Source organism: Sarcophilus harrisii, chromosome 3 (genome assembly GCF_902635505.1).
Source record: "Sarcophilus harrisii chromosome 3, mSarHar1.11, whole genome shotgun sequence".
NCBI classification, from domain to species: Eukaryota; Metazoa; Chordata; class Mammalia; order Dasyuromorphia; family Dasyuridae; genus Sarcophilus; species Sarcophilus harrisii.
The window spans coordinates 577,914,737-577,939,659 of record NC_045428.1 but is presented as its reverse complement, the minus strand read 5'-3'; the positions used below and the strand labels follow the sequence as shown (position 1 = coordinate 577,939,659).

The 24,923-nt window shown below is 41.7% G+C and overlaps 1 protein-coding gene across 2 annotated transcripts in view; it reads right to left on the bottom strand.

The window, feature by feature from the left end:
• LOC116422856 overlaps positions 1–24,923 on the bottom strand; it is a 64,950-nt gene that overhangs the window by 5,840 nt on the left and 34,187 nt on the right. The window contains exon 1 of one of the 2 annotated variants that reach the window (XM_031962948.1): positions 13,625–14,471. The exons of the other annotated variant lie outside the window; for it this stretch is intronic. Within the exon in view, the coding sequence (XP_031818808.1) occupies positions 13,625–13,961 (337 nt within the window). The 5' untranslated portion in view covers positions 13,962–14,471. Of the gene's footprint in view, positions 1–13,624; positions 14,472–24,923 lie in introns of those variants that run through there. 2 annotated transcript variants of the gene reach the window in all.

Genomic DNA, 24,923 nt, shown 5'->3' with positions numbered 1-24,923 from the left:
AGAGGGGGGTTTCGTGTCTGGTTTTGTACTTTCATCACCTAGCACCTAGACTGGAACCCAGGACGAGCTCCAAAAATGCTCCTCGAAGTGAATTGATTCCGATGGAATTGAATTGAATTGAGAATTCCCAGGTACTATTCCTGGCCAAGGAAGCCCAGTGACCCAGACAGAAATTTCCTGAAGGTTGCAGACAGGAAGCATTTCTGGCCATCTGGACCCCAGTGGAGAACAAACCCATTCCATGGGATGGACATTCAGGTAACATGGAGGAATGCAAGGAGGCCTGGATTCAAATCCTGCCTCCGACATCTGCTAGCTGAAAGATCTTAGACAAGTCACCAAAGCTCAGTACTTATTTACAAAATGGAAACATTGTGCTTTCTTCGTCACACTCCAAGTAGTGATATGAAAATGGGAGTTCTTTTTTTATGTTTGTTTTTTTTCCCCTTTTTATTTAGTATTTTATTTTTCTTCAGTTACATGCAAAAACCATTTTTAAGATTTGTTTTTAAGAGTTTGAGTTCCAATTTCTCTCTCTTTCTTTCTCCCTACTTCCTCCCATTAAGAAAGCAAGCAATGTTATACATGTGTAGTCAGGCAAAACATTTCTATAATCGTCATGCTGTAAAAGAAAACAGACCCTACCCCCCCCCCCAAAAAAAGAAAGAAAACATCTCAAGAAAAATAAAGTAAAAAATTATACTTCAAATTGTATTCAAACACCATCAGTTCTTTCTCTGGGATAGATAGCATTTTTCATAAGTCCTTCAGAGCTGTCTTGAATCATTGTATTGTTGACTGATCATCTTATAATATTGTTGTTACTATGTATACATTGCATTAGTTCACATAAGTCTTTCCAGGTTTTTCTGAGAGCACCCTGCTCAAAATTTCTTATAGCACAATCATATTCTATCATAATCATAATTTGTTCAGCCATTCTCCAACTGATGGGCTTCCCCTCAATTTTCAATTCTTGCCCCCAGAAAAGAGCTGCTACAAATTTTTTTTTGTACAAATAAGTCCTTTTACTTTTTGTTTTTTATCTCTTTTGCTTTGGGTATAATTCCAAATTGCTCTGCAGAATGATTGAATCAGTTCACAACTCTACCAACAACCTCTTGGTGTGCTAGGAACTGGAGGATGTGAAGAGGAAACGATGTCTTAGTCCTTGTCTCTCAGAGCTCCCACTTTAACAGGAACAGATCTGACATCCGAAGCCCCTCAGGCCAGTCTTAGAACAGAACTCAGTCCTATGTCTCCGGTGTCACTGACTGACACCCCTCAACTCATTCTCTCTTTTTTTCTTTTCAAATGAAATCAGACTACACTGAACAGTCCGGGGCAGCCAGGCAGGGGAAAGACCACCTTGCCCCGGAACTTACCGAGCTGGGGAGTTGATTAGATCTACATAGTACGATCTTAGCACCAGCTTACCAGATCCCACACCCAACAGGTCTCATCACCCCCTGGGTCTGGACTCCCACCAGCCTGAGCCCCTAGGGCTCAGGCTCAGCTCCTGAGACTAGTCTTTCTTTTCCTAGGCTGAGCCCACAACCCCCTGGAGTCCTAGCCTCGGGATGGTCCCCAGCGACATTGATCCTGGGGGTCTTGAGCTCTCTCTGAGACCCCCCGTCCTTTGCTAGGCCCTTCCCAGCACAGGGGAAGGGGTATCTGCCCCTTTAAGAACTGTAACTTGGGAACTGTACAAACATGTAAGAATAGGAGGCACCATTTCGGGAAATTTATGCAAATGTGCTGTTGGCTTTGTATGGATGTTCATTCCAGAACTGGGCCCAGTGGGAACTAAATTAAGCCGCAAACAGGGAGCAGGGGGCTACGGGGTGGGATCCCTGGGACAAGAGGAGCTGGGGGGAGGGGAAGGGCACCAGGTGCTGACTGCCCTGGGTTGGAGAGAAGGGGGATCCAGATTCACCCAGCAGTGCCCCTCCACCTGAGGGAGGAGGGCCTGAAAGAGGAGCTAATGATGCTATCGTGTTTGCTCCTAGCCCATTGGCTGCAGAGAATAGAGGGAATGGGAGAGGGAGGCCTCCAGGGGAGTAACTCCTGCTGGGTGAGGAGGCATCTGACTCAGGGCCTGCCTGGCAGCTTGGCAACCCCAAGCCCAGCAAGGAGACAAGCCCCACCCTGCCAGCCACCCCACCCTTACCCTGCTGGGGACTGATAGACTTCTGTAAAGAAAGCCAGGATTTCAGCTCTCCAACCCAGACCACGACCCGTGATTTCATTGATGTAAAGAACTCCTTTTGCCAGGACAGATTGGCATCTGCTGGGCAATTCATAACCTCCTCGAGCTGTCTGGGGCATTAAAAGTGACCTGCCCAGACGTCTGAGGAGGGCCTCGAATCCAGGTCTTCCCCATCCCGGCGGGGGCTCCTCTATATTCTACCTGGGACAATATGGGGTGGAAATCAGGAGCACCAACAGGCTGGGGGGACCTGAGGACAGGAAGACGGCTTTTCTCGGGTTACCTGGTCTAACCTCAGCGCCCTACGCTGCCACTGGTAAGAGGCCTAAGATTACACGAGTAGCAGGCAGCCTTGGGCAAACGATTCCGCCTTCCCAGTTCTCTCATCTGTAGACTGAAGGATTTGGAACAGAAGGCTTTTCAGACTCTCCAGCTCTCCTCTGCTCCCAGTGGGTCCCACACTCCACACTCCCATACACCCACATGAAGATGCCCTTCCCGGCTCCAGAAGCAGTCCTCAGACTCGGAGGCCCCCACCGGACACACTAGCCGACTGTCGAACCCGAGCTGAAAGGATGAGTCTGGGAAGGAAGAATTTCTGGGGAAGAAGGTGCAAGAAGTGGGCTGGGGGATCGTGAGAAATTTCCCCAGTAGATGTCACAGCACTAGCTCAGAGTGGAGGCAAGATGGGAAACAAAGGCTTTATTTGTCCTTGCCCAAGAGAGTAAGCAGAGTGCTCTCAAACTCTGTGGGTTTGCCCAGTCTCTCCTGGGGAAGGTTTCTTCATGTTACTGAGAGGTGGCATTTGGGCTGTGGGTAAATCCTGAGGCCAGGAAATAAGCTCCATAAAATGCATAGAACATAATACTCTGTATTCAGTAGGTAGTTAATAATTGCTTATGATTTAGGTTTGTCTTTCACAATGGCAGCTCTAGGGTAATCAGGTGGTGATTTCAGAGGCCCCAGAACCCATCTGATCTGCTCACACCTCTCCAAGAAAAGGCAACAAAACAAGAATCAAAAAGTCTTAATTTGTCACCCTCCTTTGCCACTTAACTAGCCCTGAGCCATGAGCAAAATGTTTGACCTCCTGGGGTCTCAGTTTCCCATCATGTAAAATGTGACTACTCCTGCAGAATTGTTTTCAGGATAGAAGGAGATCAGTTATGTAAAATACTTTGTAAACTTCTCCAAAGCTCTTAAATTTTTTTTTTGTTTTACAGAAATGGATCTCTGGAGGTTGGGGATACAGCAGAAAATTCATTTGCTGCAAAATTAGAAGATATTATATTTATTTTTTTAATAAATAAAAGTTGCATGACAGTTCAAAGTGCTTTGCAAACTTTAAAGTTTGATATAATTAGGGGGTTGTAATTATTAGGTGGTCTCAAAAGTGATTGGGGACAAAAGATTCCAACATCACCGACTCGGCTGGACAGAAGACAGGTAGTTTGTCACCTGCTTAGAGCCTCGATCTCCTTTGCCCTTTGCCCAGACGCAGAGTCTTGGAGGGCCTGGGGGTCACCTCTTAAGACTATGAAGTAATTTAATTTCTCTTTGCCTTGGTTTTCTTAACTATAAATAGGGATAGTAACATCTACCTCACAGTGAAATTGAATGAGATAATATCAGCTCCTTCCCTTCTCAAAAACACTCTACCTCTAGGACTCTGTTCCAACACCATAAATTTGAAAAAAAAAAAAAAAAAAAAAATCTAAGAACCAGAGCAGCTAGATGGCATAGACAGTCCTGAAGTAAGGAGGACCTGAGTTCAAATTTTATCTGAGACATTTAACGCTCCCTAGCTGTGTGACCCTGGGCAAGCCACTTAACCCCAATTGCCTCAGGGGGGAAAAAAAATCTAAGAACCTTGGAAAGCCTGGGAAAGTCTTTAGACTAAAATGGGAGTAAAAAAACACTTACGTATATAAGGAGCCACTTTGTAAATCATAAAAGTTTATAGAAATATTATCATCATTCAAGAGAGTCTAGCCAATTCCCCGATTTCTCAGGGGTTATTTCATTACACTTTCCTGAGGTCCCCAGTCCCATCCCTGTCCCTGTGTTCTCACCTGCCCCCCTAACCTTTGTCCCAAGGCTTCTAATCTCAGGTGATGTCTCCCCACCCTCCTAACCTATGGCCTCTAATCTCAGCTGATATCTCCCCATTTCTCAGATTCCCCAACCCCTCCCGGTGAGCTCTTCCAAGGCTCTGGCCATGAGACATTCATCCCGGGGCTCCGGCCCTGCGGTCCCCCCTTCTGGGAGAGGGTGAGAGGGCTGGGCAGTCATGGGTAGATCCTTGAGCTTAATGTCCTGTCACAGAAAAGACCTCATTCTTGCTCCCCCTCCCCCTAGCCTTCCCATTTCACAGAAAACCATCGCTCCCCGGCTCCTTGCCTTAGAGCCCCATGAAGAAGTGGGTAGTGAGTGAGAAGCCTTGGGCACAAAAGCCAAGCAGACAGCGGGATGGCGATCTGGGCACCTGGCCCATCTAACTGCAGGCCAAGAAGTGACCTTCTCACCCACTCGTGGGGGCTGGGAGAAATGTTCAGACTGAGCTGCCCACGGCCTGAAATCATCCCCCAGGACAATCCCTCTCTGTGCCCGCCGCGTGCCCACCACATAGAAACAGGCTTCTCATTGGAGCTTCAGGCCCCGGCCCGCCTTGCAGCTGACCTATTATGAATTATTAGAAAAGCAGATCCAGAATTCTTCCCATGGGGCCCAGAGAGCTTTCCGAGCTCCTGCAAACTGGGAGCGGATGCGCGGACGGTCGGATAGCGGAACAGCCCAGGGGACCGCTGACCAGCCATTTCCTCTTGCAAAGTCAGGGGAGGTGGAGGGCATCACAGCTGTGTGCTGGGGGCCAGGCAGCCAGGAAGGCAGGCCCAAGATTTCCTCTGGCAGCCTCACAGAGGAACTGAGAAGCCCTCACTCAGCGCTATTAACATCCCAGCAAAAATGTGTTTAAGATTCAGCCTCCGTCACGCTTTGTACACGAGTCCTCCCCAACTGGGCAAAGACTCTGCCAAAAGGCCCTGCCCTACCCCTGGGAGGGCACGGGGCCTCGGACCCTGCAGGATGGGCTCAGGGCACTGGATCCCCTCCGAGTCCCGAACACAGGCATCAGGACCAGAAGGGTCCAAGCTGGAAGGCGAACAATTCTCATTGTGCAGATGAGTAAACCAAGGCTCAGAAAGTAACGGAACTCAAACAAATTACGTCCGGCCCACTAAGGGGCGCCAAGCCCTCAACTTGGAGTCAGCAAAATCTGAGTTCACATACAGCCTCCAACTATAGCTGAGAGAGGCTGGGCAAATGATTTAACTTTGTCTTGGTTTCCTTAAAAAACAGGAATAGTGGGGTCAGTGAGGAGGTTCAGTGGATAGAGCACCAGGCCTGAAGTCAGGAGGACCTGAGTTCAAATCTGATCTCAGAACACTTAATATTTCCTAGCTGTGTGACCCTGGGCAAGTCACTTACCCCCAATTGCTTCAGGGGAAAAAATTAGGATAATAACATCTACCTCCCAGTGAGATCAAATGAGATAATATCAGCTCTTTCCTTTCTCAAAAACACGAACACAGAGCTACCCCTAGGACTCACTCCCTTTCAATACTATACATTTGGGGAAAAAAAATCTACTTTCTCTAAGCTTTACTCAGGAGCTCTCCATCAGGTCCGGCTGCTGTGTACCTGCCTCCCTTCTTCCTTTTCAGCTTCCTTTTATTTGCTGTCTTCCTTTTGTTAGAACATAAGTTCCTTATGCTCATCAGTTGGACAAACATGTTTTGGTGTGAGATTGTGATGAAATGCTATTGTGCTAGAAGAGACGACAGGGAGGATGGCTGCAGAAAAACCTTTGAAGACTTACATGAACTGATGCAAAATGAAGTGAGCACAACCAGGAGAGTGTTGTGCATAGCAATAGCCATGTTGTAATGACGCTTAACTGTAAAAGACTCGGCTATTCTGATAAGACGATGATCCCAGACAATTTCAAAGGATTCCTGATGAAAAATGCTATCTAGGAACAGCTAGGTGGTGCAGTGGATAGAGCACCAGCTCTGAAATCAGAGTTCAAATCTGGTCTCAGACACTTAACACTTCCTAGCTGTGTGATCCTAGGCAAGTCATTTAATTCCAATTGCCTCAGGGCGAAGGAAAGAAAGAAAGAAAGAAAGAAAGAAAGAAAGAAAGAAAGAAAGAAAGAAAGAAAGAAAGAAAGAAAGAAAGAAAGAAAGAAAGAAAGAAAGAAAAAGAAAGGGAGGGAGAGAGGAAGGAAGGAAGGAAGGAAGGAAGGAAGGAAGGAAGGAAGGAAGGAAGGAAGGAAGGAAGGAAAGAAGGAAGAAGTCTACTTCCAGAGAGAGAACTGATAAACTCTAATTGCAAATCCTAATTTTTCATTTTCTTTGTTTTTCTTGCTTTTTCACGTTATGGTTAATATAGAAACATGTTTTTCCTGATTTCACATGTGTAATTGATATGATGTTGCTTGCCTTCTCAATGAGTCACGGAGGAGCATGAGGGAGGGAGAGAATTTGGAATTTTAATTTTTTTAATATTAAAAATAAATAATTTTTCAAATACTATTAGCTCCTTGAGGGCAGATATGTTTCTTTTTTATTTCCATTTGTATTTCTATTTCCAGTGTTTAGTATAGTGCCCAGCACACAGTAAGGGCTTAATAAATGTTTATTGAGTGATTGCCTGAAGACCATCCTAACATATAATCACAGGTAAGCACAAAACACAAATAGTTAAATAAAGTCACATCCCATTTCACTTGGAGATAAAAGCGCACACATACACAAACACGCACAGATAGTATATGTTCACCCAATTAGTTATACTGAATCCTTGATGTCCCCAATTATATTCTCTCTCCTCTAATATACCTTAATAATTGCTTATCATATGTATTCCTAAGGAGGATGTAAGTTCCTCAAGAACAAATACTTTTTCATTCTTGTCTTTGTTTCTCTAGCTAGCATAGCATCTTGGACATGATTGGGGGAGAGGGAAAGTAGGATTGAAGAGGGAATGGTACTTCTAGAGCTCAAATTTTGTAAAACAGTCATCAAAACTTCTTAATACTCATTAAAAATAGAAGAACAAATCATTAAATCATACCAGAAACAACTGAATGCAGTAACCCAGTACTGGATAATCCCTGGAATAGAAATTATTTAGAAAAGAACTCCTTTCATTAAAAAGAACCACTGGGAATACAGAAAAGCAGTTTGGCAGAAATTAAGATGAGACCAGCATCTTACACTATATACAGCAGTAAGTTCAAAATGAATCTGAATGTTAACATAAAAGCACAGCATAAAATAAATCAAAAGAGAATGTGATCTTATATATTTCACAGCTTTGACTAGACTGAAAGTTCTTAAGTCAAATACGAGTTAGATGAGCTCAGGATAGGCAAAATCGATTGTTTCAGTTCATGAAAAATCGAAGATTATGCACTTATAATAATCAAATTGAGTCCTGAGGAAGAGCTGTCAAAAATGGAACTCATTTCCCAGGATAGTATAAAGGGAGTCTGAAATTTAAGTAAGAAGAACCTAGGTTCGAATCCTGTCCGAAATACTTAGCTATGGGGCTCTATGTAAGTCAGCACTTGATCTCTTGGTTTTACCTGTAAAATGGAACAAATAGATTCTGGGGCCTTTAAGATCTCTTTCTGGGATCTTTAGAAGTCTGATTCTCTTTAGAGGTGGGGGATAACTGGCAAGGAATATTGTTTATATTATTAGACATTGTTGATGTCTGTTGGTTTGGATAAGATGTTTTTGTTTCCTCTTCTTTCTTATGAGGAATTATTTGGCAAGCAGGAAAGCAAGAATGGATACATTTGTAAATTAACCTGATATAAAAAGATAGAAGGGAATGAACATTTATAGCATACCTACTATGTGCCAAGCCCTGCACTAAGTGCTTTATAAATATTTTTCTCACTTGATCCTTATAACAACCCTGTGAGGGAGAAACCGTTATCTCCATTTTATAGTTGAAGAAATAAAGATAATAGTAATAATATAATAAAAACCTAAACTCAACAATAAAATAATAATAATAAACAACTAAGGTTTATATAGTGCCTACTATGTTCTAGGCAGTGTGCTAGGTACGTTGCAGATATTATCTCAAATTAATTCTCATAACAACCCTGTGACGTAGATGCTTTTATTGGCCCCATTTTGTAGATTTACGTGATTAAAGGATCATAGACCTCTGCCTGAAAGGGACCTGAAAAATCATATAGTCCAGTTGGAGGTGAGGAAATTGAGACAGACAGAAGTTAAATCATTTGTCCAGGGTCACACAGCTAGTAATTATCTGGGAGCACTTTTGAACTCAGGTTTTCCTGACTACAGACTGAGTTCTCTTATCTACTACATCACTTAGCTGCCTCTATATAAAAATCGAAAAATCAAAATATTTTAAAATGCTTGTTGAAATTGAGTTGAAATTTCACTCTGAGCAATTCTAACCTATGCAAAGAGAGAGAAAAGGAGAGATTTAGAGGTAGAGAGACAGAGAGAGAAACAGAGAGGGGGAGAGGGAAGGAGGGAGAGGAGAGGAGAGCAGAGAGAGGTGTAGGATGCCTTAAGGATGCAGAGACAGACAGAAGAACATGCACACATACATAGAGACAGATAGACAAAGACAAAAACAGACAGAGACAGAAACACACAGACAGAAAAAAAACAAGAGTCAGGGACAAAGAAACAGAAAGAGAGAGAGAGAGACAGAGAGACAGAGAGAGAGGAGGGAGGGGGGGAAAGAAGGAGAGAGAGAAGGAGGGAGGAGAGAGAGAGGGAGGAGAGAGAGAGGAAGGGAGAGAGGGAGGGAGAGAGGGAGAAGGAGGAAGAGGAGAGAGAAAGAAAAACACATAGAGAAAAGCAAACAGGAACAAAAAAACAGAGACAAACAGAAATACATATACACATAGAGACAGAGTCAGGGACAAAGAAACAGAAAAAGACAGACACAGAGACAGAGAGAGAAACAGAGAAAGAGAGAGACAGAGAGAGACAGACAGACAGAGAGAAGGAGGGAGACAGAAACAAAAACACACAGACACTTACACAGAGACAAAGAGACAGAGACAGAGAAACAGAGAGATGGGGGGGGGACCCACAAGGGGCTTGCAGGGAATACACTCATGGATAGTTCCAGATGGATAATGGGCAGCCTCTGGAACTAGGAGAGATATTGAGGGAGAAGAGGGAGGGAGAAATTTCAAAGCTGGGTCATGACTGATTGTTTTACTGGTCTGGGTGCAGTAGTCTAATCCTCAGATAAGAGAAAGAGCTCAGTGACTAACACAGAAACACCACGTTTCTGTCCCAGGCGGTGATGAGGGTGGGAAGTGAAATGTATTTCCTTCCCAGGCAGCTGCAGGGTGGCAGCTTTTTTCCGAGGAAAAGAGTGGCCCCCAGGTTGGGGAGGATGTTCATGGGACCTCCTGCCTGGCTCCGGGCCCCCCTGAAGGTCTCCGTCACCACTCCCCGCACTCAGATCACACTTGCAGAGCCATACTGACCTGCACTTCCTGACACATGGTTCGCTTGGGTCCATCATTTCACTTCTGCCTCAGACTCCTTATCTAGACTATGACTTGGTGGCCATTCAGGTCCCTTCAGCCAGAGTCTAGGATGCCTTAATCATGTAAACCACACAAGATGCCTCAGAGCAGTGGTGATGGTGGCTCCCACTATCCTCAGAGCCCCCTGAGAGTGGGACTCTGTCCTTTCCTCCCTCCCACCCCCACAGCTGATCTTGCTTCTCAATGAGTTCCGGGGACTGCCAGGTATCTGCAGCCTCTCAGCTTGGCAAGTTCATATGGTTTAAAGCTGAATGTCCCTCCGAGGCAGGGGTGTCAAACTGAAGCAGAAATCAGGTATTAAAGGGTCCCTGCTGAGGTACATTGCCTTAGAAAATCATATAACAACATTTAATTTGGTTTGTATTTTTATTTTACTGAATATTTCCCAATTACTTTTTTTTTTTTTTTTGGTGAGTAAGTTTGGGTTAAGTGACTTGCTCAGGGTCACACAGCTAGGAAATATTAAGTGACTAAGGCCAAATTTGAAATCCTGACCCCAGAACTGGTGCTCTATCTCCCTGGTTAGGGTCCACTTGGGAGTGAGTCCTGGGCTATTTGACATCTATCTAAATAAACTTTAGAAAGTTCATTCAGTAAGTAGTTTTTGAATGCCAGCTTTGTTCCTGAAAATTCTAAAAATAAAAAGACAAAAAATAAAATAAAGCAGTCCCTGATCTCGAGAAGTTTACATTCTAATATATGGAGGAAAGCAACATATACGAGGACACAGAGTATACACAACATTGATACTAAGTAATCTCTGGGGAAAGGCAGCAACAACTAAGGGAGGAGGGACCACAACTGGGCTCCTGTGGGGGCTGAGCCATGAAAGAGCTGAGCCTGGAAGAGAGCTAGGAATTGGAAGAGCCAGAGAGAGGAGCATTCCAGGCTTGGGAACTTCCCTGTGCAATCACAGAGAGGAGATGAGTAATGATTAGGAATCCCACTTTCTGAGCCAGAAAATCTAGATTTACTTTGTTTCAGACACTCATTGACAGGCAATTTGCTTTTCTGTACCTTTCTTTCAAAAAAACCTCTGTTATTCCTTAATAACTCAATTCCACTAAGAAGAACACCCTCTAATAAGAATGACATATATTAGGCAGAAGACATCAATGCATCTGAGCCTCAGTTTCTTCATGTGTGTAATGGACTAACAATCCTGCCATTACCTAACTCCCAGTGTTGTAAGAAAAGCTTTTTGGAAATTGTAAAACAGTAAATAAAGGTAAATTATTCTTATTACTTAGACCAATAGACCCTCCTCCCCCCCAATCTTATAGAGGAGGAAACAGAGATTAGCCACTTGCTAAAGGTAACAAACAACAGAGCCTGAATTTAAACCTAAGTTCTCTAACTAAACTCAATACTATTCAAATTTTCTCTCTCTCTCTCTCTCTCTCTCTCTCTCTCTCTCTCTCTCTCTTCCTCTCTCTCTTTCTCTCTCTCTCTCTCTCTCCACCCTCCCCTCCCATAATAGCAACTCCATGATTTGATACAGCATGAGGATAATGGCCAAATGTTCCTTCTTACTTTGTCAAGAAAAAAACAATGAGAGAATTTGTCCCCCTCACTTCTCTGCAGAGTTACAGAGTTGGAGTGGGGGAACCTAGGTATGCAGAACACAGCATGTACTTAGACTAAATTGATATATTGGTTAGTTTTGCTGAGCTAGTTTTTTCCCTCTTTCATTTATTCTTTGTTATAAGGAATAGATACGGCTCAGTGGAGGGAAAAGAAGATATCTGGAAATGAGGATGATGTATCCACAAATGAGATCAATGAAAACATTTAAAAATGAACAGCAGGAGGAGACAGGTGCAGCAGGTATGGGAGGTCAAAATGAAGGAGCAGGGGTGAGATAGGGACTGAGGGGAGAAGGGTGGTAGAATCCTGGACAGTGAGGAGGGAAAGCATGGCAACAGATAGTTTTTGAAAAGCCCAGAAAACAGCAAAACTAAATGAAAAGGGGAAATGAATAAAGAACAATTTGGTTACTCTCTTGGTAAATTTGATATGCATATATTTCTTTAAATACAGATATATGTATGTGTGTATATGCACATGTATGTATAACTATATACATATTATATGTTGTGTATGTATATGGAACCCAGAAGTTCATAGTTCCATATATATTTGGGTATATATGTGTGTGTATATATACCCAAAACTTCATCATTTAATACATAAGAAACTATATATATATATAACCAGAAGTTCATAGTTTCGTGTGTGTGTGTGTGTGTGTGTGTGTGTGTGTATGTGTGTGTGTAAAACCCAGAAGTTCATAGTTTCATATATATGGAACCATACATACATAAGTATCTATCTATAAATATATATATGCAACCAGAAGTTCATATTCTCTTTTGTAAACCTCTTTCTTGTTCTCTGACAATTGAACCATTTACAATTATTAAGTTCAAAATAAAAGAAAATTCACCAAAATAAAGGAAAGAAAAAGAAAAGCAAGTTATCATTTAAGACTTGAGAGATAAGATAAAGCCCAATCTCTGACAACTAGGAAATGTGAAAGTTAGGATTTGCTCCCTAGCTACTACATTACAAGGAAACACAAATATAAGATAAGATGGTGCTGATCAGTCAGACCACATTGGACTCTTTCATTCCCAACTTCCAAAAGGTCTTTGACCAAAGAACCAAAACCCAGCTCTGGGGCTATCAGAGGATTCTCTCTCTCTCTCTCTCTCTCTCTCTCTCTCTCTCTCTCTCTCTCTCTCTCTCTCTCTCTCTCTTCTCTCTCTCTCTCTCTCTCTCTCTCTCTCTCTCTCTCTCTTTCTCTCTCTCTTCTCTCTTCTCTCTCTCTCCTCTCTCTCTCTCTCTCTCTCTCTCTCTCTCTCTCTCTGTCTCACTGTCTGTGTGTGTGTGTGTGTCTCTCTCTCTCTTTTCTCTGTCTCTGTCTCTCTCCTTCTCTCTGTCTCTCTTTCTGTCTCTCTTTCTGTCTCGCTGTCTCTCTCTCTCTCTCTCTCTCTCTCTCTCTCTCTCTCTCTCTCTCCTCCATCACTCTGGATTCGCAGCCTTCAGTCATCTCCACACCCATTCACCCTTTTAACCCCCTCTCAAGATACCCTGAACCAAATGAATGGAGAGGAAGTCTCCTTTGACCTTCTGCTGCCCCTCCTCCTGACCCTTGGTAGTGACGCAGCCCCTGGGAAGGGGCCCACTAGCCCTGGCTCCTCTCTCCTCCTAGCTCTGTTTTACAGTCTGACAGGCTCCATGCTAAAGGCCCTTGGGATGCGGTCAGACTGTAAGGATGAAATCCAGCCCTGAAGGGGATGACTTCCTCCCCCCTTTCTGCGGTCCTCTATTTTCTTTGGGCTCCCAGTGATCTGGGGCTCTCTCCCTTCCCTCCTCTCAGGGAAAAGAATCTGATAATCTTCATTCCTCATAATGAGCAATAATAAGTCTGTGGGTAAAAATAAGAGCCCACCCCTCCCCCTATGGTGGAATCAACAGGTGAGGGAGCATAGTCAGTGCAGAATGAGATGGATGTGGGCTTGTTTTGGTTACCGCCTTGTTATAAGAGAAGGTTTCATTTAGGAGTGGGGTGGGATCCTTGGGAAGAAATGCCCCAAAAGGAACATCCATCCATATAATTTGTGAGAGTTGCCCCTCCCCCTTCCCTCCAAAGATTTATATTTTAATAGGGATCGAATCCTTCCCATAAATGCTGGGACTTCAGGTGTGTCAGTTAAGGTCTTTTTAAAGCCTGGTGGGGGGAGTTATTATTGGGCGGGAATAGTCTCTTTCCCTACCCTTACACCTACCTTCAAGGTCCTCAATGATGTCAAGGGATGAGCTCCAGGAGAAACGCTCCACGGTCCCATACTCCAGCTCGGTCAGGGATGGGGGCAGTGACTCCAGCTCATAAGCTCCCCGCTTCCTCCAGTAGAGAAACATGGTGAGACTCAGGGTCTCAGATCTCCCCGAGCAACTTCTCTTGGTGGCTCTCAGGCCCAGAAGGTGCCGGCGGGAGGCCCCAGGGCCTGAGTCAGGGCCATGATGATACCACCCAGGGGAGGGGGGACACAGGCAAGCCCAGGACTGGGAGACCCGGGACCTGCTCTGCGGACAAGTGCGGCATTCATCAGGAGAGGGGGGCATTCTGGGAGAGGCCGGGGGCTGTGAGGAACTGACCAATGGCCCAGGCCCCCGGCCCAGACAAAGGTCCTTTCTTCAAACTCCTACATTTATTATACAAATTTCACTTTCTCCAGCCTCCAAGAGACATTCAACTAAGGGCTGATCTGGGATGATTTCAGTTTCTCCAAAAGAATGGGATTGTGGGGCAGTTTTGCTACTAAGTGATAAGAGCTAAAGAATATGTTATCCCAAACGACAACCCCACTTCCTCTTCCCTGTCTACCTCCCCCATCCCCTAGCAAGGGCCGAATCTCAGTCTTCCTCTGGATTCCTCAATGATAGAAGAACATGAGACATGTTCTATCTAGAAGAAGAAGGGACTGGGGGCATTTAAATTCTTCCTTCAAAAGTCTCTTTCATAATCAAAGCTATTCCTAGCTCCCTAGAATTAGCTCCCATAGATTCGGTTTCCATCTCCATGAAGATGAAGGGCAGCTAGGTAGCAAAGTGGATGAAGTGTCAGCCCTGGAGTCAGAATGACTCAGCTTCTGGAGTTCAAAACTGGCCTCAGACTCCCACTACCTTTGTGACCTTGGACGATTCCCTTAATTCTGTTTGCTTCAGTTTCCTGATGTGTAAAATGAACCAAAGAGGGAAATGGCAAATCACTCCAAGTATCTCAGCTAAGAAACCCCCAAATGGGATCATGAAGAGCTAGACATGACTAAAATAACTGATGAACCTTAGATCTCCAGAGCCAGCCCTAATTTCTTTCGAGAAATCTTTATCTCACATAATCGATAGGCTTTTAGAGGTCTGGAATTGGATGTCCTGTGGGCATCTCAATCCACTTAAAATAGAATTCATTTTCTTTCCCCAAAATCTTACTCGCTTCCCATCACCCTCCCAGTTGCCGAGGCTCAAACCTTGAGTATCATCCTTAATTTTCATTCTTACTCACTCCACATATCCAGGCTGTTGTCTAATTGTTTATTTCTGTTTTACCAACATATCTCATTTCTCTCCACTCAGCTAACCTGGCTCATCACAAGTCTTCCAACTGCCTCAAACGACTTCCCAATCCATTGCCTCCTTCACTTAGATGTCAAAATGATCTTCCTAAGGCATAGGTCTGACTCAATATTTTCTTGAGCTCCCTATTTTTGTCATTCAGTCATTTTAATCTTGCCCAACCCTTTGTGACCCTATTGGGGATTTTCTTAGCAAAGATATTGGAGCGGTTTGTCATTTACTTCTCCAGATCATTTTACAGCTGAGGAAACTGAGGCAAACAGGATGAAGTGACTTGCCCAGGTTCACACATCAAGCAATTCTCTAAGGTTGTATTTGAACTCAGGTTTTCCTGACTCTAGGCCTGGTACTCCATCCATTGTGCCATCTAGCATCCCTTATTACCTCCAGGTGAAAAAGAAAACAAAATGACAAAGAATAAAATTCTCTGGTAATATAAAGCTCCTCCCAGTCCTTCCTAGTTTTCCAGTCTTACACTCCTCTCTCTTTTATTTATGCTGGCTTCCTTGTTACATAAGGCTTCATCTTCCCATTGAAATAGAACCTATCCTTATCACTGCTTAGAACCTATCCCTAGAAGGCTCCTTGTCCTCAATGTGGCCTCCTGGCTTCTTTCCAAATTCAGCTCAAGTCCCAGTTTCTACAAGAGGTCTTTTCATCCTCCCCCACACTGATGCTAGTCCCCTTCCCTCTGATATTAACTTCCATTTATCCTCAATATATTATAAATGTACCTAATTGTTTAGTATAGTCTCCCCCATTAAAATATGAGCTAACTAATTATTTTTGCTGGGGCGGACATTTTGCTTTTCTTTGGATCCCTAGTTCTTAACAAAAAGTGCCTGCACGGGCTAATCACTCAATGTGTATTTTTTGACTGACACGTTGATTATCCATAACTAGGATTGGAAGATCAGAATTCTGCCCTAGAGCCCTGAATTTAAGCACACACACAGTTTGTTTTTTGACTGACATTGATTATCCATAACTAGGGTTGGGTGATCAAAACTCTGCCCTAGAGCCCTGAATTTAAGCACTCACACAGTTTGCTTTTTTGACTGACTTATTGATTATCCATAACTAGGATTGGGTGATCAGAACTCTGCCCTAGAGCCCTGAATTTAAAGGGCAATGGCAACATTTACGATATTTCAGTATCTTAAGGTAAATTCTGCCTCCATCCATCCCAGCTCTCTTTCTATATTCCCACAGTAGCTTTTCCAGCAATGGCCTCTCTGCCACAATCCCAGTTTCTGTCTCTCTCCCCCATTCAGTCTCACGTTATGGGCTATTGCCTACATGAGTTGCTTTTCCTGAACACAAAAAGTACTGATTATGACCCTGCTCCTTAGAAAGCAGAAAGCTCAGAAGACCTTCCTATTCAAGAATTCAAGGCTTCTCAGCTAAGCTAATTTACTTGTAGCTGAAGCAGCCAGTGACCTACTGCTATGGTCTGAGGGAGTTCATGGGTACGGTTTTGTACAGTTCTCATGATTCCTCCAACCCCCCCCCCAGTTATTTATATAATAATTGAGAACTGTATAGAACTTTCAAATTGGCAAAAAAAAAAAAAATTACCTACATTAGTAAGGAATTACTCCTCGTCAGAAAGTTTGGGCTGTCCCTACACTGCTCACCTATTGCCACCTACCTAGCCAGCTCAGCAGAAAGAGTGTGAGAATGGGGGAGGGGGGGTGCCACTTTCCCAAGATCCTCATGGAAACAGCCCAGAACCCTGAGAATAGCATTGCCCCCTCCTCAGACTGTCACCAGTCTTGCTTCCACCCCAGATCTTTCAGCCATCATCCAGGAAAATGAGTCTTCCTGTCTCTAAACCCAGAACTCTCTCCACTTTGCTCTCTAGCTGCCCTGAACATAATGAATGAGTAGAATTCAATTTCCATGGCAGGAGAATCCCAGGAGAAAAAAACAACCTTCAGTCATGAGATGTTACCAATTTAAGTACACAGCTCAAGAGGTACACACAAGCGTAATTACCTATAGAAACACATGTACATGTATATAAACATGTATGTATATATACATGTCTATAACATACATACATAAAGCATATATATATTGTGTGTGTATTTCTAGAGGCTCATGCTAAAAGCAATTGGGATATGAGGTACTGGGCACTGATACTTTTGCTGAATGATTACATCATACTTGAGAAGATTCAAGAAGAGCAAAAGATTCAACCAGTGATAATTCACGTTCTTCATGTATCATCCCCAACCTGTTGCCCATGAGAAACACGTAAGACAATATCTTTGCAGTAACTCTTATAATAGACCATGTATTTTTTCAAAATCTTATTTTCCATGTATGTTAGATAAGATTCAAAAGGATTTTTTTTTTCCTGCTTGAGAAAAGGATGCAAAATGGCAAAACCCACAGCAATGATAACCAAAAATTTCCCCTTGTTCAGCACAAGACTTTATTAAATTAAGAGCATCATCTTTCTTGGGCTTTTCATTAGCTGCTTCATGAACGTATTAGAAGCATTCTAGTTTTAGTTAGGATTGTACATAATTTGCACTTTAATTCTTTGTAATTCCTATTAATCCACATCATTATTTTAATACATGGTATAATAGAAACTTACCAGAAAAAAATTAAGTGTAAGGTGCTGAAGCTAGCTCAAACTGGCGAGGGAGGAGTTGATGGTTAAATTTTCAGTGTGAACATTTAGACCTTGGAAATCAGTAAAAGGTACAAGTCAGGGTTTGATTTACTGTTTTATGATTGTGTAGGATTAATAAAGTGTTAGGAAAATGTTAATAATGGAGATAAAATTTTAAAGTGTTTCCAACATCCATTCATTTTTCTCCTCTCCTCCGGAGAGCAGGTTGTTAAACATTTACTAGCACGCCCCTGATTGAATGTAACAGACGACAGGGAAGATTCTGGTCAAAAGTTGTCGATTGATAAAGGTTAGATCAAGCATGTGAGTCACAGAGGGACGACTCTAAGGAATGACCGATGGTACTGATAAAGTAGATTCATTCATCATCCCCTGGCCACACCCAAAGAGTCATTGAGAGCTGATGATTTTTTGAGGACTTGGTGGAGATTTATGAAGAGTTCTGGTCTCCCCAAAAGGAGAAATAAGCAAGACTCAGAAGCAACGCTCCTGTGCTGGTAAACTCAAGAACACAAAATTCTAAGGATAGGCAACTTGGTTGCACAGTGGTTGGTCCCAAGTAAATCACTTAACTTAGTCTACTATCTGGACCTTTCTTTGTTTATCAGAAAAATGGGGGTGGAAAGGACTGGACTCAATAACCTCTAAGGTTATTTTATTTCTAATAATAATGTTAGTAATATATTTATTATTAAATAATATTAATAATAATTTAATAATAACATTTCCTTTCATTTCTAAATCTGAGTCTATGCCTTTCTAATCAGGAAAAATTGTTGAGAAAGATGGAAAGTGGTTTAGCAAAAAATAATTTTAAGCTAATATTTTACACTATGCTATACCACACACAGCACACCATAATGTATACTTATCTATAATAGATATATCTATATTTAGATATCTACTATAATAATCTTCAAATGAATTATGTGTGTGTATAGTCACATAATTAAAAATTAGATAGGAATATAAGGCTGTACCTTTCTTATGGCTAAGAGACAAGTCTTTAGTTTTCTTAAAAGTATTTTATTTTTCCAAATACATGCAAAGATAGTTATCAGCATTCACCTCTACAAAACCTTGTGTTCCAAATTTTTCTCCCTCTTTACCTCCCTCCCCCTTCCCCTAGACAGCAAGAAATCCAATATAAGTTAAATATGTACAATTCTAAGAGAGAATTCTTAATCAAACAAGAGAAAGAGACTAGGACTTTGACAAATGATGACAGATATTTGCAATTACACAAAATTTAAAAGCTTTTGAATGATTAAAATCAATGCAGATAAACTAAGAAGAGATATTGCTGATTGGGAAAGTTTTTTGCATCAAATATTTCTGATAAAAATCTTATATCCAAAAGATATGAAAAATTCATGCAAATAAAAATGATTGTGAGCCATTCTGCAATAGGAAAAGAACAAGAACAAACTTTTTTAAAGAATAAATACAAATTCTCATCAACCATATTAAAATATTCTAAATCAGTAATGAGACATACAAATTAAAGTAGGAAATTAAATTGATATAATCAATATTGGAGAGACTGTGGGAAGACAGACACACTAATATTCTGTTGGTTATGAATCGGCCCAACTGTTCTGAAAAACAATTCGGAATTATTCAAGAAAAGTGATTAAATTGTTTATATCTTTGACCTAGCATTTCCATGACTGGGCATGTATCCCAATGAGGTCAAAGTCAGAGGGAAAGATTCAATAGATACCAAAATATTCATAATAACACTTTGTGAGAGCAAAAAATCAGAAACAAAGTACGTATATATGGATTGAAGAATGGATGGACAAATTGTAGTATGTGAACATCACTAAATAGTGCATGTAAAAATGAGTAAGGACAGATAGGTAACATGGTGGATAGTACACTGGGCTTGGAGTCAGGAAGACTCCAGTTCCTGATTTCAGATCTGACTTCAGATATTTATTAGCTATATGATTCAGGGCAAGTCATTTAACCCTATTTGCCTCAGTTTCCTCACTTGTAAAATGAGCCAGAGAAGGAATTGGCAAACTACTTTAGTATCTTTTCCAAGAAAACCCGAAAGGGGTCACAAAGAAGCAAACACAATCAAAAAAAGACTAAATAGCAATAACAACAAAAGAAATGAGAAATTGTGAAATAGGGAAATACGAGAAAACTTTTATGAATTGATGCAGAGGGAATAAAATTAAATTGAGAACAAACTACTATAATGTAAAGGGAAAAAAAACCAATAAAAGACATTAGAGGAGCCTCTCTGGCTTCTTTCATGTCTCAGTTCAAACACCACCACCTATAAGAGGTCCTCCTACTATCTTCCTGCAAGTACCCAGGATTAATTTCTATCTATTCCAAGATACTTTGTGTACCTTAAATACATCTATTTACTTATGCTTTCTCCCATATTAAAAAGTAAACTCCTCCCCAAAGAGGTTAGAAAGGAAAAGAAAAAGGACCTATATAATATTTATAGCAGCTTTCTTCTCAGGACAAAGAATTGGAAATTGAAGAATTGCTTATCAGCTGGGATATGGCTGAATATACTGTGGTATGTGATTTTGATGGAATATTATTTTCTATGGGAAATGAGAGGATTCTCCCAGAAGAACTTGGAAAGTCCTCCATGAACTCAAGCAAAGTGCAATGTACTGTGTACAAAGTAATAGCAATGTTGTGCGATGATCAGCGTGAATGACTGCAATGCAATGCTCCATGACTACTCTGAAGGATCAATGGTGAAAAAATGCTATCCATAACCAGAAAAAAGAATTGATTGTGTCTGAATACAGATTAAAAACATACTCTTTTTTAATTTTATTTTTTCTTGAAGATCTTTTTTTGGGAGAAGATCTATATTTTCTTTCAGAAATTGACTTTTATGAAAATGTTTTGTATAACTTTACATCGATTTCTTAATGGGGGGGGAAAGGAGGAAGGAAGGGAGAAAATCTAGAACTCAATGTTTTAAAAACAAAAGTAAAAAAGTTTTGCATATAACTGGGGAAACGAACAATATTTTTTAAAAAAGAAGAAAGTAAGCTCCCTGAAGGGAGGAACTACTTTTTCTTTATATCCCCAGAGATTAATATATTGCCCAGAAAATTATAATAAAAGTTTGATAAATGTTTGCTGGTTGACTAATGAATGCTAAGGGTTACATTTTTTAAAAAGGCCATTGGGTATTTTTTTCTTGTTTATATTGGATGTGAGAAGAAACTCAAAGAAAAGAAGGAGGTTTTCCATGAATGAATGGGATGATAAGTGATCATGGTGAGAAAGATAAACTAAAACTACTCATCACCTATTTTACTCATTTTCTCTGTCAGGGAGAATAATCCTTAGATTTTAAAGATTAAAAAGGGGGAAAACCCATGATGAGGGGAGAGAGAATAAGAAAGTATCCAGCTCCTCTCAATGATTTCAAGTTACAAGATCAGAACAAAGTTTCAGGGTATTGAAACAACTGGGAGTTGGGATTAATGAGCTGCTACTGGAAAAAGTTGAAACAATGGACAGAATAGGAGCATGCCCTGGGAAAGGGCAAATGTATTATTTGTAAAAAAAAAAAAAAAAAAAAAAAAAAAATGTAATTTGTAATAATAAATGTATAATTATGTTAAATATAAAAGAAATAGTAAATGTATCATTATTAATTGTCATTAGTCATGATAATAGTGACACTGCTTTAAGGTTTGCAAAGTATTTGCTATTCCATTCTGTACTCCCACCAACACTATAAGGCAGGTTCTACAGGTGAGATTCTCCCCATTTGGCAGATTAAGACACTGAGGTTCAAAGAGAATAAGAATCCATATTTACAGGGCAAGAAGGCAGCTGAAGTGAGATTCAAAAGTAAGTCTTCCTGACTCAAACACAGTAGCTCAAAATCTATTATATCATACTGTCTTGTGATGATGATGATGATGATGATGTATCCCACATTTTTAGAATAATATTGCCATGTTCGAGATTGTCCAGAGGAGGGCCACCTGGATCGTGACAAGATTAGAAAGAATACCGCAGAGGATAGATTGAATAAACCAGGATCATTTCAGCTGGAGAAGAGGAGAGCTGATAGAATATCATCATCACCCTCAAGATGTGAATGGCTCTTAGAGGGATTAGACTTTTGCTTGGATCCAGAGGACAGGCTACGAAAAATAAGTAGAAGATACAAAGGGGTAGGTTTCAGTTTGAGATATAGGAAAATTGGGACAGTTAGGTGGTGCAGTGGATAGAGCACCAGCCCTGAAGTCAGGAAGACCTGAGTTCAAAGCTGACTTCAGACACTTAACACTTCCTAGCTGTGTGACCCTGGGCAAATCACTTAACCCCAATTGCCGCAAGGGGAAAAAAAAGAGAGAGCTAGTAAGGAGGGTAGAATAGAGACTGTAGGGGGCCAAAAGTAAAAATGGTGGGATAGGGGCTGACGGTGTAAAACGGCAGAGAAGTCCCTCTCCTCTTCCAGATAGAGGAGTTGAGCCTTCACTCTTCCCAGGATGCTTCCTTGCCTGGGTTTTCCCAGAAAAGGGAGTGAGCAAGCACTTATTATGCGCCTACCATATAGTCCCAGGCACCATGCTAATCACTTTCCAAATGTCTCATTTGATCCTCACAACAATCCTGAGAAGTAGGTGCAATTAAGATCCCCACTTTACAGTTGAGGAAACTGAAGTTAAATGGTTAAATGACTTACCAAGAATCACCCAGGTAGTCTGCTCAGTTTGAGGCTGGATCTGAACTCAGGTTTTCCTGTTTCCAAGCCAGCCCCCATTAATCCAATGGGCCCCTTAACCACCTCTGAGGTTCTCATTATTGGGAGCTGGGGAGAAGATGATGGATAATCTGGCAAGAAGAACATCCCACTCAGTGGGCTTTAAAAGAAAAAGCCAGTTTCTATTTTCTTCCTCCCTCCTCTCTTTCAAGGTGCCCACATTTCTTGATGACACAATAAAACACCGCAAACAGTTATACACAATTATTGTGTCCAATTATTGGAGAGTTAATATTCAGTAGTGTTATATGTCCATATGAATGTAATTTATCTATAGTTGCTACTGCATGTATAGTTTCATGGATAGAAAATATATTCACATGTATATTATATCTGCAGACTATACATTTGTTCCTGGAATACTTTTCAGGGACTGTAAATTTTTTAACTAGGGGAGGGGGGAGATGATGTAATTACAATGGGGTTGATTCTCCATTCCCTGAGATCTTCCTCAGGGTAAAAAAATTTTTTTTATGACAGCCCAAGGAGAAATAACAGGAATCAGAAGACTGAATGGGAAGACGGTTGAGTATTTTTCCCTAGCCTCAAGAAGATAATTAACCGGGAAGTTCTGGCTGTGCATGGGATAGGTGCAGAATCCCATTTGTCTGAGGTAGGGGAACCGTGATTGAAATTCATTTGGCTTAATTCAGCAAGAAGAGAGGGCTGGATTGAGACTGGTCAGAAATGATAACTCCCCAAGGAGCCTTTGGTGCATAGGGCAGGGCTTTGGGCCCGAATAGCAAAAGAAGCTGAAAACCATTGATGGGCTCCAATGCATGCTGGCCTAGACTATCATTCAAAATGACATGTAATATTTAACATGTATTGGTCAACCTGCTGTCTGGGGAAGGGGATGGGGGAAGGAGGGGAAAAATTGGAACGAAAGGTTTGGCCATTGTCAATGCTGAAAAATCACCCATGCATATAACTTGTAAATCAAAAGCTACAATAAAAAAAATAATAAAATGCAAAAAAAATTGACATGTAACATTTCTCTGAGTAATCTGTGGCAATACAACATGAGGCATAGTACCTCAAAGACCTGGAGGCAATGATGGAGAAGTCACAGAAATTTAGATTGATCTGGCAAGGGACCCTGAACCCAAGGACCAAAGGAGGGGCTAGATTTGAAGAGTAATGAACCAAGATGTAGAGGAGTACCTTATCCCTTACTGGTACTGTGAGGCGTGTGGATTGGGAAGGTCCAGGAAAGGAGAACTGACTCTTTAGCCACCCTCTCTTTCCCCATTTCCGGTGGGAGGTGGGGAGGGGAAGAAATTCAATTCCAGCGTGATCCTTTCAAGTCTTAAGCAACCCTATATATCAGCAGAAACAGCAGAGTTCACCAGAGGATTGATCTTACCTCATCGGGTCCTAATGAAGAAGAAATCTCACCAGAAGAAATATAGCTCTGACATGTTAGTCTAGGAATGGAGCTCACCAAGACCCATCCCACCCCTTAGTCTAGTACAGAAAATTCCCAATAGAGGGTCAGCCAGCCCATATCTGAATAATTGCAAAGATGGCTAATTCACTGGCACATGGTGCAGACCATTTTATTATTGAGCCACCCTAATGGCTCAAAAATCCTTCCTTAGATGGAACTAAGAACGCCCTTTCCCAACTTCTGCCCGGCTTTGAGTCCTAGACGATGCCATCCGGAGCCACAGGGAAAAAATCTTTCACATTTGGATGATGACGATAAAAATGTTTGCTCCAGATCTGTGATTTCATCAGTCTAAGAAGCTCCCAAGTAAGAAAAGTTCTTTTAATAAAGCAGGTCGACTACCAATCTAGAATCTATAGTCTTAATGAAATGACTTGCCCAGGGTCACACAGCTGGGAGTCACAGAGACATGGCTGACTTGAATTCAGGTTTTCCGAGCCCTGAAACCGAGTTATGAAACCAGATCTTAACACCCTGTCTCTCTGTGACGATAAAACAGCTGACATTTAAATGGAGTTTGAAAGTTTACAAAGATCTTTTATATTCGCTCTCTTCCTCCAAGCCTGTGAGGGAGGCGCTACACACATTATTGTACATTTTACAGCTGAGGCGCAGAGATGGGGTGTGGTCACACAGCCAGTAAGTATTAAGAGGTAAAATTTATTCCCTCCTCTTCTTGACTTCTGGGTCCCTGGGGAGCACCATAGTGCACAGAGTGCCAGGCCCAGAGTCCTGAGTTCAAACGTGACCTCAGATGCTTACTAGCTAAGCTAAGCACTTCACTCTATTTGCCTCAGTTTCCTCACCTGTAAAATGATCTGGAGAAGGACTGACAAACCTCTTCAAGAATATCTGCCAAGAACACCCCAAATGAGGTCACAGAGGGTAGGACACGACTGAACAACAACTTCCTGACTTCAGATCCGTTTTCTGGCACCATTACCATTATTTCTCATTAAAAAAAAAATCCCTCACTTTTCTCATAAACTGATACAATGGCATAGCTGAGAGGACTTTAAAATCATTTGGTCCAATCTTTTCATTTAAAATAATATTATTAAAAATAACTATCATAATAAATTA